The 15349-nt window shown below is 49.7% G+C and overlaps 1 protein-coding gene across 1 annotated transcript; it reads right to left on the reverse strand.

Moving 5' to 3' along the window:
* Window positions 1-848: 848 nt before the first annotated feature.
* cpxm1a (carboxypeptidase X (M14 family), member 1a) lies at window positions 849-13943 on the reverse strand. Its single transcript, XM_015969352.3, has 13 exons — window positions 13608-13943; window positions 13013-13122; window positions 12361-12500; window positions 12168-12252; window positions 10934-11084; window positions 10771-10859; window positions 10575-10698; window positions 9772-9968; window positions 9522-9701; window positions 2478-2772; window positions 1936-2075; window positions 1762-1861; window positions 849-1364 (listed from the first exon to the last, which is right to left on the reverse strand). Exons 1-13 carry the CDS (start codon window positions 13864-13866, stop codon window positions 1075-1077), a joined length of 2160 nt encoding a protein of 719 aa, XP_015824838.3. The 5' UTR covers window positions 13867-13943; the 3' UTR covers window positions 849-1074.
* Between the last annotated feature and the right edge of the window lie 1406 nt (window positions 13944-15349).

The following is a 15349-nucleotide window of genomic DNA, read 5'->3' on the forward strand; positions in this document are numbered from 1 at the left end:
TTTTTAACCCGCTTTGTCAGGGTTTCGTTTGGATTATTATTCTTTTTTCATCTGCGTGAAATAAAACCTAGTTCCTCGAATTCGTGGAACGAAAAAAAGATTTACGAGTGGGGTCTCCTGTCAGTAACCAAGCAAAGGTGAGATGCTGGTTGTAAATGCCATCCCGAGGTATTGATATAAGTGTTTCCTCCATCCTAGGCTATAGGTAAAGTCAGTTGTCTCCTCAGCATAAAAGGAACAGCTGGAAAGGGTCTTAACCTGAAGTGTACATAAGCTTCATGGACTGGGGGGGGGGGGGGGGTGTTTGCGCCTCTTCTTTGTCTGCTTGAACTATTTTTGGTCAGAATTAGAAGCTCTGGGTTTGTGGTGATTTCAGATCAACTCCTACAGAGTAAGAGTGTTTGTTGGCAGCTGGCATTGTCACGCCCACTACATCGATTACAAGCCAAACCCTGAGATATTTGTAAAATCTAGAAGAGCGGAGCTAGCCCGGTAAATTGGCTTGTGACTACAGTTGAATTGTGGTGGTAGTGTGATGGTCTGGGGCTGCTCTGCTGCTTCAGAATATGGACCACTTGCTGATGGAACCATGAATTCTGTTCTCTAGCAGAACACCTTAAAGGAGAACATCTGACCTTTGACCTGAAACAAGCAGTTCCTGCTGGAAGACCCTCATGAACTTCACCATACTTCTGATTTATTTCAGAGCTTGTGTTTTCAATAAAGGGAAGAACCAGAGCAGATGTGACCCGTCAGACCAGCTGACAGAGAAATGATCAACTGAAGAAACAAAACAAACCTCTTGTGCCAGTCTGTGTTGGTGGAACAGATGTTCCTGCTATGGTGTATGTGCGTGAGTCACTAAAGTGTCAGTACAAAAATAAACCAATAACACCTCAACATCTCCACTTCGCTGTCAGTAGAAGACTTTAAATCACACGAACCCCAACGTAAACCGTCGTGGTCGTTGGCTCAGATGATGGTTTCATAGATCAGACTTTTTAAGCCCAGGTTCCAGATTATTCCTGGGGCTTTCCCAGCCCTTTGTCCTGTCTCTTCTGGTTGTGTCCAGGCTCATGAGGACTGGCCTCTCCTCCTCTGGTTAATGGCTTTGGTGCTGGCTCTCAGCTTACGGAGTCTCAGAGCACGGAGCCGCAGCTGCAGGTCCTGTGGGACCTTTCCTCCTTTGGCCCGGATCTCCTTCAGCCTTTGGATGGGTGTTTTGGTGAGGGTGAAGTCACAGATTGTGGGACGTGGCTCCATCCCGACGTGGCAGCGACGTATAGATGGGAAGTAACCCACGGCCCAAACCGCTATCCTGTATTCACCAGGGTTCAGCAGACGCCAGTAGTCTCCATCAGCAGCTGTAGGAGAGCAGACCAAACAAAAACAAATAAGAACGTATCCCAGAATGCATCTGTGAGCCTGATGCCATTTCCTCCTGTGACGTCTCAGCAGTTTCACCTCCTTTGCTCACATCTGTCAGATAGCTGGAGCAGAAGGGGGTGAGGAGGAGAACCAGAGAAGGAAGAGTTGAAGTATTTATCATAATGAGGCTACATGTTTGTTAACTAAGACCGTGACGTTCAATTATTTAGGCAAAAAAAAATCCATAGATGCCCCCCCCCCCCTCATCCAAGCTGAGGAGATCCCCGATCTAAGTGGGGTAACCAGTGACCAGTGTTTCTGTATGGGTTGTCACCGCTCACAGAGGAATGGTTTCACATCATCAGTCAATGAATTCCCAGGTGAGACCCTCACCTGATCGGATGTCGTGGTCGTGGTCCTCCACCCTGATCACTGCATCTGCTATCCCCCGTTTGGCTTTGTCCCTGATGACTCCTTTAACTCCTCTGTGAACCTGAGAGAGGAGATGTTAGCTGCTGAGCAGGACCATCAGATCAGGTTATTTCCTGGTTGAGGATCCAGACCGACCTGCTCCATATAAACCAGCAGAGATTCTTTGTTGTTCTCCCACTCAGAGGGAAGCTCGCTGACATGAGGGAACTTATCGCACGACAACTCCACCGTCACTTCAAAACAGTTGGTGTGCAGGTAGCTGAAGTCATTCATACCTATAGAAAACACACACACATTTATGCTTGGAAGCTCTGTCTGCAGGAAAAACCAATGGTCATGAAAATGAGTTTTAAATTTCTTTCTCCAATAAAAGATCTAAACCAGTGAGGATGCTTCATCTCTGTAGACAAACTAACCTTTAAACTGTGTCTAAAATTGTAATAGAATAATCATCAGAGAAGGTGATGATTGTTTTCCCTCTGATCATAAACTAAAAGGAGATCACACACACACACACACACACACACACACACACACACACACACACACACACACACACACACACACACCCACGCACGCACGCACGCACGCACGCACGCACGCACGCACACACACACACACACACACACACACACACACTCAGGATGCCTCCCAGACGTCTCAGGCAGACGACTCACTGCCAGGAACCGTGTGCCAGGCGCCGCCGTTGATGATGTTGTTGTGCTGCTGGAAGTCCTCGTAGTGGCAGATACGCCGGTCGGGGTTGGCCATCACCAGGTTGGTGGAGACGTAGACGGAGGCCAGCCAGCGGAAAAAGGCGTTGTCGGCGGTGGGGGTGTCCTCCTGGGGGGCCCAGTCTCGGGTGCAGTCATAGGGATACGTAACAACCAGCTCTCCACCGTGGAGGTTGGCACCGAGCACAAAGGGGATGTCCTGCATCCAGCTGATGACGGCTCGAGTCTCTGGAGCAACCTGAGCATGCAGAGGGACTCGAATAAAAACAAGCTTCAGTCACTGATAATCTAGAACCTTCTGGTGAAACAACGGTGATGACCCAGGACTTCAGAAGGATTCCTGCCCCTGTAGTTACATCCACCTGGGGAGCATCCTCTCTCCTCCTTTAGGTTAAACATGAAGGGACCATGGAGGTGGTCTCAGACCTTTAGTTCTGCCTGGTTTTGTTTTCTAAAGATGGATCTGAACCCCTCATGTGTTGGTTAAAAATCATTCATCAAGCGATAAAGACCCAAACAAATCACCAAATCCAAGATCAGAGCTGAAGAATCCTTTTGGATGACAGTGGATACTAAGAGGTTCACTTGGGTTGTGACTGAGAATCTGCCACAGCTCTAATCCAAAGATGAAGCTGCTGATTCAGACCTTAAAACTCAATTAAAGACAAATGATTAACAGCTCTAATTTCTGTTCCGACAAACAAACGCTGGTTTTCAGATTCATGCAGGAATGTAATGATTTGTTTCATGCTCTGGGCTACACAACGATAAAAGGATGGGTGGTGAATTTATGTTGTTTTAAGACTACTTTTAAGACTAGGCTTAAAACATTTTTATTTGATAGGGCCTATGGTTAAAACCTGATGTTAGCCCAGATCTGGACAAGTGGGGGAGTAGAGGGAGGTGGAGTGTACAGTCGGTAAAGACGGCTCTCCCTTGCCCTGCCTCCAACATGCCTCCATCTAAAAGGCTAGGTTATCCAGAGTTATCTCTGTAGTTATGCTGCTATACACTTAGTGTCAGAGTTCAAGCCCCCAGGCCGGGCTCTCCCAGCTGACCGGCTTCCCTCTTGGACCACATTACCCAGCATGCCCCTCACGGGGATTCCCTCCACGTTGCACCTGCGCCAATCCGTGTCTATATATGGAAGACGCCACACCGGCTCTTCCCTCAGTCATCGTTCCACCGTGATCCATGATCAGAGTATTCTGAAGCTAATACAGCTGAACCTCCACCTTTCTTACTCAGACCTCATCCAACCGTCAGCCTTTTCAGCACCGCTTTCAGCCAGCAGTCTGAAATAAAGCTCTTACTCCCGAACCCAGTCTTCGAGTCTGACAGGATGACTGAGTCAATTAATCCAGCGGAGTTCAAGCAGATGAAGAGAAAGATGGAGCAACTGGCGAACGAGAACGTTCAGCTCCACGCCCAGGGCGACCGGCTTAACACCAGGCTGAACTCCCAGACCGATCTCTCCATGCAGTTGTCTACTGCCGTCACGGCACTCCAGCAGCAGGTTCATGCTCTCCAGTTGCAAGCCACACTTCAGTCTCCCGGAGAAGTGGAATGGAGAGATGGGGAGTCCAGACGGTCTGCTCGCTACCCTCGACATGCAGTTCGAGTGCCACCCAGGACACTTCCCCACTGCGCGCTCTCGGGTGGCACAGCTCACCTCCCTACTCACCGGACGCGCGGCAGAGTGGGCCGCTGCGCTCTACAATTCCAAATCACCGGAGTGCAATGACTATGCTGCATTTGTGGCCGCCCTCAGAAAGACGTTTGTTCCACCCAGCAGCGAAATGGGGGCAGAGGCACGACTCCTAAAATTCCGCCAGAGGGAGCGCTCTGTGTGCACATATGCGTCGGAGTTCCGCACCATCTCCGCCAAGCTGCGGTGGGATGACTCTGCCATTCGAGCTGTCTTATTGGAGGGACTGGCAACCTACATCCGGGATGAGATGGCGGGAAAGGAGCTGCCCCAGACCCTGGATGAAGTGGTGGATCTGGCGTTGCGCATAGATCAGCGGGTTTTGGTTCGGCCCAAGCCCCTCATTCGCCCATCCAGGGCGCCTGGACCTTTTCCTCGTCCCCCCACGCCTGCTCCCGGACCCGTTGCTACTGAGGAGCCCATGCAACTGGGCCACCTTCCTCCAGAGGAGAGACAGCGACAGTGGCGCAAGGGTCTCTGTGCCTATTGTGGCTCCCCCGACCACAGACGCATGAACTGCCCACTCCGTTCGGGAAACGAAGGAACCCACTGAGTCTCGGGGTCGCTCAGCCTGGGTTGCCTCCAGCCCCTGCCCTTTCCAATCGGCTCCTTCTGCACGTCACCCTCCTATACGGCGAGACCTCGCTCCAGATGCACGCGCTGGTGGACTCGGGTGCCGCTGACAATTTTATGAATATGGACCTGGCTAAACGCCTACAGATCCCCACTACCCCCTTGGAGAGGGTTGTACCAGTGACCACGGTGGACGGCAGGCGCCTCCAGCCTTACCCTGTCCAAAACCGAATGCAGTCTCTCCAGATGACAGTCCAGGGCCACCGGGAAACCCTCTATTTCCTGATCATCCATGCTCCCTCCTCTCCTCTGATCCTGGGGTTTCCCTGGCTCCGCTTCCACGACCCGCAGATCTCCTGGTCCCAAGCTCGCCTTCTGGAATGGGGGGCCCAGTGCCGGACCCACCTCTGTCCTCCTCCTCCACCCCTACCTGACTGCCCAGAGGGTGGCTCCGGTTCCGCACCACCCAATCTGCCACTGCCCTATCGGGACCTGGCCGCGATGTTCGATAAGCAGCGAGCCACCGCGCTGCCGCCTCACCGTCCATACGACATGGAAATCAAGCTCCAGCCAGGAACCAGTCCACCCCGGGGGGGCGCCTTTTTTCTCTCTCTCCCGCCAAGTCCAGAGCTATGGAGGACTATATCGACCAGGCCCTCTAGCAGGGTTTCATCCGACCCTCGTCGTCCCCAGGTGCTGCAGGCTTCTTCTTTGTGAGGAAAAAGGAGGGTGATCTCCACCCCTGTATTGACTACAGAGGACTGAACAAGATCACAGTCAGAGATCGCCATCCTCTGCCGCTCCTCACGTCCTGGCCCTGGATGCCATCTCCCAGGCGCGGATTTTCACCAAGCTGGACCTCCAGAGCGCCTACAACCTGGTCCGTATCAAAGCTGGAGATGAGTGGAAGACGGCGTTCATCACCCCCACCGGTCACTGGGAGTACCAGGTCATGCCCTTCGGACTGTGCAATAACCCCGCCGTTTTCCAACGCTTCATCAATGATGTCCTCCGTGACATGTTGGGACAGTGGGTGTTTGCCTACCTGGATGACATCCTGATCTACTCCAAGTCAGAGGCCGAACACCACCATGTTCTCGCTGTCCTGACCCGGCTCCTGGACCACAACCTGTTCTGTAAGCCCGAGAAGTGCTCCTTCCACCAGCGGTCCGTTTCATTCCTGGGCTACCTGATTTCAGATCAAGGTCTAACTATGGACCCTCAGAAAGTCCAGGCGGTGAAGGACTGGCCCCTACCAACCAGCCTGAAGCAACTGCAGAGTTTTCTGGGTTTCTGCAACTTTTACCGTCGATTTATCAAAGACGTTAGCACCATTGTAGCACCCCTCACCTCTCTCACCCGACCGAGCCCTCCTGGTCAACCGTTCCGGCTCACCCCAGATGCCGTTCGGGCCTTCCACTACCTAGTCGCTCGTTTCACATCGGCTCCTATCCTGCGCCATCCGGATCAGGCAGTCCCTTTTGTGGTCGAGGTTGACGCCTCGAATGTCGGCGCTGGCGCCATCCTGTCCCAAGGCGGCCCCGACGACAGGCTACATCCCTGCACCTACTTCTCCAGGAAGTTTTCCACCACCCAGCAGAAGTACGGCGTAGGGGATCGCGAGCTGCTGGCCATAAAATGGGCGTTGGAGGAATGGAGGCAGTGGCTTCTGGGCACCACTCAGTCGTTCACCATCTGGACTGACCACCAGAACCTAACTCATATACGGTCCGCCAAGCAGCTAAATCCTCGCCAGGCTCGCTGGGCCCTCTTCTACGAACCCTACGAGTTCCATCTCGCCTATCGCCCCGGGACAAAAAACCAGAAGGCGGACGCCCTCTCCCGCCAGTTCACACATTCAGCGCCCACGTCCGAGCCGGCGCCCATCCTCCCGGAGCACCGTTTCGTGGCCCACCTTGGGTGGCCGTTGGAGGAGGCCATCCAAAACGCCCTCCGGGGTGACCCAGCGTCACCAGAGACCCCCGCCGGTCAGCTCTACGTCCCCACGGCCTGTCGCAGTGAGGCGTTGTCCTGGGCCCACTCATCATGCCTGTCTGGTCACGCGGGCTTCTCTCGGACTCTCAGGTTCCTTAAACGGGCTCTCTGGTGGCCACGTATGGAGAGGGACGTTAAGGAATTCACGAGCGCCTGTGACGTCTGCACCCGCTCTAAGGCATCCACCCAGGCTCCGGTTGGCACCCTCAGACCTCTTCCGGTGCCCAGCCGCCCCTGGTCCCATGTGGGGCTGGACTTCGTCACAGGTCCCCCGGCGGTCAACGACCTCGAAACCATCCTGATGGTCACTGACCGGTTTTCCAAAGCTGTTCACTTCATCACCCTCCCGGGCCTCCCCTTGGCCTGACGCACTGCAGAACTGTTTCTGGAGAACGTGGTGCGTCTCCACGGGTTCCCGGTCGACGTGGTCTCAGATCGTGGTCCCCAGTTCACGGCCCGTTTCTTGAAAGCCTTCTGCCATCTAGTGGGAGCTTCTGTCAGCCTGTCTTCGGGCTACCACCCACAGACCAACGGTCAATCGGAGTGGGCGAACCAACAGTTGGGCCGGTACCTCCGCTGCTTTGTCTCGGCTCAGCCCTCGCAGTGGCCTAAGTACCTCCTCTGGGCGGAGCTGTCTCATAATCTCCACACCTCCTCGGCCACTCAGATGTCCACTTTCGAGGTCTGCTATGGCTACCAGCCCCCAGTCTTTGCCCACCAAGAACCCGAAGTCGCGGTGCCGGCCGCTCAATCCCTGGTGAGGCGCTGGAAGAACGCATGGATCAAGGCGCGGGCCTCCATTACCCGGGCCAACGCACGTTACTCACACCAACATCTCCACAGGCACCGCCCGGGTCCCTCCTATGCTCCAGGGGACAAGGTCTGGGTGTCCACGGCAGGCCTACGGGTCCGCGTCGGTTCCAGGAAGCTCGCTCCCCGGTTCCTCGGGCCCTACCCCGTGCAGAAGGTCATCAACCCGGTCACGTACCGGCTGCGGCTGACTACAAGCCTTCGCGTCCATCCCACCTTCCACTCCTCCCGGCTCAAGCCTTACGTGGAATCCTCCCTCCTGCCGCCTCGGGCTCCAGCGCCTCCGCCGGCCCGCTTCCTCGACGGTGAGCCCATCTACACCGTCCGGCGCATTCTGGACACTCGCCGCCGGGGTCGGGGCTAGCAGTACTTCATAGATTGGGCGGACTACGGCCCCGAGGAACGCTCCTGGGAGCCGGCCCGCTCCATCTTGGACCCTGCCCTCATCTCGGACTTCTGGGCCCACCGAGGTGGCCTGGGGACTTCTGGAGCCGTCCCTGGACCGGGGGGTCCTGTCAGAGTCCAAGCCCCCAGGCCGGGCTCTCCCAGCTGACCGGCTTTCGTCTTGGACCACATTACCCAGCATGCCCCTCGCGGGGATTCCCTCCACCTTGCACCTGCGCCAATCCGTGTCTATATATGGAAGACGCCACACCAGCTCTTCACTCAGTCATCGTTCCACCGTGATCCATGATCAGAGTATTCTGAAGCTAATACAGCTGAACCTCCACCTTTCTTACTCAGACCTCATCCAACCGTCAGCCTTTCCAGCACCGCTTTCAGCCAGCAGTCTGAAATAAAGCTCTTACTCCCGAACCCAGTCTTCGAGTCTGACACTTAGACTGCTGAAGGACACACTGACCACTTTTCACACTCGACTACTTTCTTCTACAATCTGCTCTTTAACTGTATTATTTCCTGCTATTTCAGCTGTTAAATTTATTGTTTCTCTAAGTGTTTTTCTCCCCAAAAGAAGCTACATTGGTGTTCTGCTGAGCTGTGGTGCCCTCATGGAGGGGGCCATCGACTAGCACACTGCTGCTAACCACTTAACGTTCTCCCTCTCCTGATAATAACATTTTACTTTCTTTGACATTGGATGTGCTACTACTAGTTTACCCTTTAATTATAGATTCACTAGGATAAATACAATAAAGTTTATCTCTCGCCAGATAGACTATTTACTAAGAAATCGCAATGTAACCATAGAAACACTACTTGGTGTGTGTGTGTGGGTCTGGCCGTGTGTGAAAATATGAATGAGAGCGTGTGTGTGTGTGTGTGTGTGTGTGTGTGTGTGTGTGTGTGTGTGTGTGTGTGTGTGTGTGTGTGTGTGTGTGTGTGTGTGTGTGTGTGTGTGTGTGTGTGCTCTGTCTTCTCGATCCCCAGTGAGTCATGGTACATAGGGAACTTTTTACTGATTGGCTTAATGAACTGAGCTGTATTGGAATGTTTATTATGTGAAGTACCTTGAGACGACTCTTGTCGTGATTTTGCGCTATATAAACAAACTTGAATTGAATTGAAATGAATTTGAAAAAGTTGGAACATTTTCTCTGTTTGATGGGGAAAAATAACAATTTAGCTTTTGAGCTTCGGAAGTGATTTATGATCTGAGGCCCGCTGAAACAAACCTGAACCAGAACATTCCTCTGAAATGTTCCAAAGCTCTTCTGACTGAACATCTAATACAGAAAAATGATTACTCTTCACATTTAACGAGCTGTTTCCTCAACGTGTTTTGTGACTTGTTTATGATAAAATCCACTTCCTGAACTGCACCTACACTAATCACACTTGCTGTTTATAGAGTTTCACTTTCCTGTAGTAGCTTTTATTCTGAAAGGTCTAAAGCTTTGGTCCCTGTCATGATCAATTAAAGCACCAACGTGAGGACTTACTGTGGCGTCTTCTTGAGTGTAGTATTCCGGGATGGGGATGTAGTGATTGGGAACTTTGGATTTATCCGCCGCCTTCTCCTGTGTATCCCACATGATGTTGTTGAGATCTGGGAAGTTGTGATTCAGATCAATCCCCTCAAAGCTGTAGCGTCCTTCGGCCCAGCCGGCCAGTTCTGAGCCCTGCAGAAGACCAGTGGGTCAGGAATACAACCAGCAACCATAAGGGTGTTAAAGCAGAATCCCAGCCCACCTTCTCATAAGCTACTTCATATCCATCTGGGTTCATGGAGGGTAGGAGGTGGATCCGGGTCTCTGTGACCAGGCGAACAACACGCTGGTTACCCTTTTTGTATTCTTTGCACAGATACTGCATGAGGTTCAGGACAAGCTCCCGGCCGAGGGCCTCGTTTCCGTGCATCCCGGCCACGTAGCGAAACTCCGGTTCACCTGCAGAGAGGAAAACGTAGAGGACTGTCGGTCTGAGTCAGCTGTGGAGTAACAAGCCCGATTTGTTGGAGAATGACACCAACACATTTCTTCTCTAGGATTAAGCAACACTTTGGAGCTGGACAACATTCAACAGCAAACATTCCTAAATCAAACTCCAACAACCCAAGATAGTTCTCGATAAGAACTTCCTAGAACTCATAAATCCAAGACCTGCAGCCTTGTCTGTGTCAGACTTGTGAAACCTCTCAAATCAACACCAGCTGTCCGTGAGTAAGAACATTTCCCACCATCTCTCCCTGAGAGTGAGCTGGTCTTAAATCTGTTCGTGTGTCTGAGAGGAAATCAGAACATGCTGATCCACTCTTCCTTTCTGCTTCCCAGCTCGTGTGGGGAACCGTATTCATTTCAAACCTCAAACCTACAAAATCACAAAGAAATCAGTCTGTTTACACAAGACCGGCTGAGTGGTTCTGCAGCAGAACCCGGGTCATGTCAACACTGCAGGATGTAGACCCGGGCCCCAGAAAGGCTAAACTCAGAGTAACCGGAGAGGTGTGGTGAACTGTGGTCCAGAAATGTTTAAACGTGAGGTTCAATCTTTACCAAGTTCATGTTTGCCGGGGTTATCTGATATCTCCATGACATAGAGTTTGAGGCCCGTGTAGCTCTTCCCTATGGTGTAGATGCGGGTGATGTTTGGACATTCCTCCGTCACAGACTTCATGAGCTGCAGAGGGACAAGGAGAAGCTTTAGCAGACCCGAGGACAGGTCCTGGACCAAGGTGTGCTTTCTTTGAACCTTTCTCATCTCTTTGTAATTGTGGTGTCTGAAGTCCAGCTCATCCTTTGATCCCTTTTCTTCCTCGTTGGTATGAAGATCTGTTGGATCTGAGAGAAAACAACAGAGGAGGGTCTCAGCCATGTGACCATCTTCATCTGAATGACAGGAATGTTGGTGTTACCATCCACACGGCAGCCGAGGATCTCAGCACGGAGACAGATGGTCCCGTTGGAGTACCAGGTCTGGGGGCGGATGTGGATAAAACGGCCCACTGTGGGAACTGGAAGCAGTCCAAGAACTGGAGTCTCTGGATTCTGGTTCCCTTTAAGTATCTGTTGAATAAAGGATCATGTGGAACCAGACAGAAGCATCTCCAGGTGTTTGGGGTTCATTGGTGTTTATAATTCTTGTTCTTGGGAGTATTTTTTGTTTCTGCTTAACTGTTTAGTGTCACTATTCTGGCTTTGGTTATTGATGGTTCCAGTCATCCGGTGTTTTGAGTATCCTACAACCACTGCCGATTCTAGGGGTGGGGCCAGAGGAGCACTGGCCCCTGCTGAAATCTGACTGGCCCCTTGAAGTGCCCCTGTCCTGGATTAGCCAAGCAGGAATTTCCAGCATGAATTTTGTGTCTGAATGTTGGACTAATACTTGGCCTCCCTATTAAGACTGTTGATGGCCCCAGACCCCAGAAAATCCTAGATCTGCCACTGCCTCTGATATTTGAACGTCTCTCAATCTGGATTCAGGATTTCATCCTTTCATTAGATCATTTGTTAGATTATTTTAGCTCCAGTTTTCTTTTAAAGTCTTCGTAACCAGTAGGTCATTCACTCACTGGAGTTATTATGGCTCTACTCAATTTAGCTGATAAAAACAGAAATATTCAAATGATAACAAACCAAAACTATTTGGTTCAGAGGTTGTTGTACCGATGAGAGTTTCTGTGATACTTTAGTCTACTGACACTTCACCTTTGACCCCAAACATCTCTGGTTAAACTCTACAAAGAAAACTAAAATTTAACACATCTCTTGTTTGTTTTCAAAAAAAGGGATTAAAATTCCGACCCGGTAGTTAAAAGAATAATCTATTAAATCTGAACCCTTTTACACGGTAAGAAACATAAATAATTTAGTGTTTGTTATTAAAAGATATGTTTCTGTAAAAATGATTTTCTGTTGCACACGTAGGATTGTAAACATAGCATCACAATTCAGTCTGTTCCATTTAAAACACGTTATCAGCTTCAGGGAGGTGACTCACATGCAACTTCCTGTCTGAAACAAGCTGAGTGGAAGCTTGGGCATCTAGCATCTTTAGCGTTCATAATCAACAGGATTTTTGACTCGTCGTACGAGCAGCTGTTTCACTTTTAGCACATTCTTCATGTGAGAGGAGAGAGAAAGCCCTACCGCCTCTTGTGTCCCGTTCATGCATGTCTGCCAGTTCATGGAGTCGTTACTTAGCTGGACTTTGTAGGTTTCCACCCAGTCCCAGCTAGAACAGAGACCAGAGGGCCATGAGGTGAGCAGCCAGGTAGAAACACTCAACACACATCATGCCAGACAGGCTCTTAGCCTCCAGGATGGATCTGGACTACTTGACCTCCAGATGGAGTTTCGACCCTGCAGGATGACCCCAGTAAACAGGGTCAGGTGGAGCGCGTCCACTTCAAACCACTGGTCCTGGTTCTTAGAGTCAGCACACCAAGCTCCATCGTATAGGTCTCCATCCTCGATGCCAGACTGAAAACATCCAGACATGTTTTTTTTTGTAAGTTGTGGAATCCTCAGCCCTGAGCCTCTGACCGAAGCATTGCATAAGTTTGGTGTTGACCCAGTTCTTCAGTAATTACCTCAAGACTGATGAAATTTAAAACTGCAGAACTAGAGAAGTGCAGATTCACCAGATTATTTACGTCATGCGTCACAGAAAGACTACAAAACAGTCAGATCTGATTATAATTTACATGTGAAGAAAAGCAAGTGTCAAAATCAGTGGGCTGGTTTAACTGGTGTGTTTAAAGATTAATGGAGTTGTTTGGTTTAAATAGGAGCAGTCCGTTAAAATGACCAGGTTGTATTTTATTTTTCTCCTCTTGTTCCCACAGGCATCTGCAGACTAATTCAGTATTATTTCATTGAGTTAATGTGAAACTTACCTGGTGATGAGACGAGTAGGTTAAATAACTAATAATTAACCCTCTAAACAAGTTATTACTAACACTAAATGAAAGTTTGTATCCTCAGTGCCTGACCTGGATGTTCAGCCTCCCTCTGTGGGGGCCAAGACCGGAGCGCTGCTGGGAGGAGGCTCGGATCTGGCTGTCGTCAACCTGCAGGGACTCCAGACCGAGGGGAGGACAGTCTGCATGTAAAACAAGAGAAGAATTTTCTCTTTACAGACTGATGTTCTGCAGGAACTGCTTCAGATGCAACACAAACATTTGATTGAAGTTTAAGGTTAAGGTGGTTTTTTTTAAGGTGGAATGTCTCAATTGAGCCAGAGTCAGTTCAAACAGACATTTAAGGGGTTTCAGCTCTTCTGCTGCATGTCTCATGGTGCTGCAGACAAGGGGAATCCTACAGGGTGTAATTGAAGTCAGGAGGGTAGAATATGATTCATGGATTTGGAAACAACCAGCAACACTCAAGTCAAAATTAAATATCTGTTCTGGTTTTGGGAGATTTTTCCTGCAAAAACGTCCAACAGAAACAACCAGGAGAGCTTTACACTAGTCTGGATTTACAAAATGCATGTAGAGTGATCTCTGTTAGACAACCGGAACATGGTTTGGACATGCAGACTTAATTAGGTTTGAGTCTATTCTCCTATGGCTGGGAGGAACCTACCGAGTCTTTGTCTCTCATCCTGTTGGTTGTGTTTGTCTCCGTCTTTGTCATTCCTGTTGCTGATTTGCTCTCTGTTTCTGCTGACATCAGAGGAATCTGGCTGCTTTTCTCTCTCTGTGCTGTTGAGCAGCGTTGTCTCTGCTGCTGTTGGAGACACAGACACCACCTCGGTCCTCTCCACTGGTACCCTCTCTTTGTCTCCCAGAACATAAGGTCCCAAAAACAGCACAGCAGACAGCACACACAAAGACTTTCCCATATTCAGTCCTGTTTTATTGCTGCAGAGCCAAGGGGGAAAGTTTATGTGTGAATGTACCCATCCACGTCCCTCCTCCTCCTCCTCTGGTCCACCTCCTCCTCACCTCACCCTGCCTCCCTCCCAACCAGAATTCCAGCTAAACTCCCAGGAAAAAAGAAAGAAAAATGCATGAAACCATTGATATGTGTGAAGTGATCTGCCTTACAGATATACATCACGCTAAAACACAATTAATCAACCAAATTTGCTTCTCATTAAATTATAACATAAATGTAAAAGTTTTGTCTGATATTTCAGTCATTTTTCACCATATTTCTTTTTTAAACCGCATCATTATCTTTAAATGTTTAAAATCTAAATTCAAATAATAAAGTCAGATTTAATCTAAATATCTAAATATTGAAATCTAAACATTCAATTCAATTCAAGTTTATTTATACAGCGCGAAATCACGACAAGAGTCGTCTCAAGGCGCTTCACATAGTAAATATTCCACACAGGTCAGTTCATTACGCCAATCAGTAAAACGTTTCCTATATGAGGAACCCAGCAGATTGCATCGAGTCACTGACTAGTGTCAGTGTCTTACACCAATCCTCATACTAAGCAAGCATGTAGCGACAGTGGAGAGGAAAACTCCCTTTTGACAGGAAGAAGCCTCCAGAGGATCCTGGCTCAGTATAAGCAGCCATCCTTCACGGCTCACTGGGGATCGAGAAAGCTTGGTTTATGTTTGACGCATTCACTTTCCGCTTGGTGATGCGGCTCGCGGATGGAACGCGCTTCACAACTTGCAGCGTTTATGGTTCATGAGGCTCGTCTCTGCGGTGAGCCAATATTCTCCCAAACTGAACGGGGCAGCATGGAGCTCTACGGAATGCATCCAACACTACACCATAGTAGAAGTAGAAATTACTGTTTACAACATGGCATTTCAGCATTTTTAACAGCGTCCTCGTCTTTTCTGACAGTGCGAGCTATTTCTCTCTAAGAATTATTAACAACATGTTGATCACGGTGATCTCTGAGAGCTGAATCGTAAAAATGTCTGTATTTACAAACCTCTGCCACACTAGTTCTTGCCGGTCCGCCATGTTTTTCCACATCCGACCGTCCACGTGGTTAGAAAATTTCCTTGGTGCGTGTTGCGGAAATTTTGGGCCGTGCGGAGGCGCGGTGGAGGGGCGTGGTTGTTAAGATGACGCAAAATGACGCAACTTTTCCGAGCGGAGCCGTGCGGACCTCGCGGACGTGTCAAGCATAAACCAACCTGAGCAGAGCAGGCACACACACACACACACACACACACACACATACACAACACAGTAGTGTCTCTATGGTTACATTGTGATTTCTTAGTAAATATTCTATTTGGTGAAAGATAAATATTGTATTTATCCTAGTGAATCTATAATTAAAGGGTAAACTTGTAGTAGCACATTCAATGTCAAAGAAAGTAAAATGTTATTATCAAGAGATGTGG

The sequence above is a fragment of the Nothobranchius furzeri genome, chromosome 18 (assembly GCF_043380555.1).
Source record: "Nothobranchius furzeri strain GRZ-AD chromosome 18, NfurGRZ-RIMD1, whole genome shotgun sequence".
NCBI lineage: Eukaryota > Metazoa > Chordata > Actinopteri > Cyprinodontiformes > Nothobranchiidae > Nothobranchius > Nothobranchius furzeri.

Excerpts from the sequence above, each read along its gene's own strand:
- cpxm1a (XM_015969352.3), bottom strand. The coding sequence starts at position 13,866 with ATGGGAAAGTCTTTGTGTGTGCTGTCTGCTGTGCTGTTTTTGGGACCT. Across the intron at positions 12,253-12,360 it reads GGTCGAAACTCCATCTGGAG|CTGGGACTGGGTGGAAACCT; the intron begins GTCAAGTAGTCC and ends TCTCTGTTCTAG. Across the intron at positions 1,365-1,761 it reads CGACCACGACATCCGATCAG|CTGCTGATGGAGACTACTGG; the intron begins GTGAGGGTCTCA and ends GCTCTCCTACAG.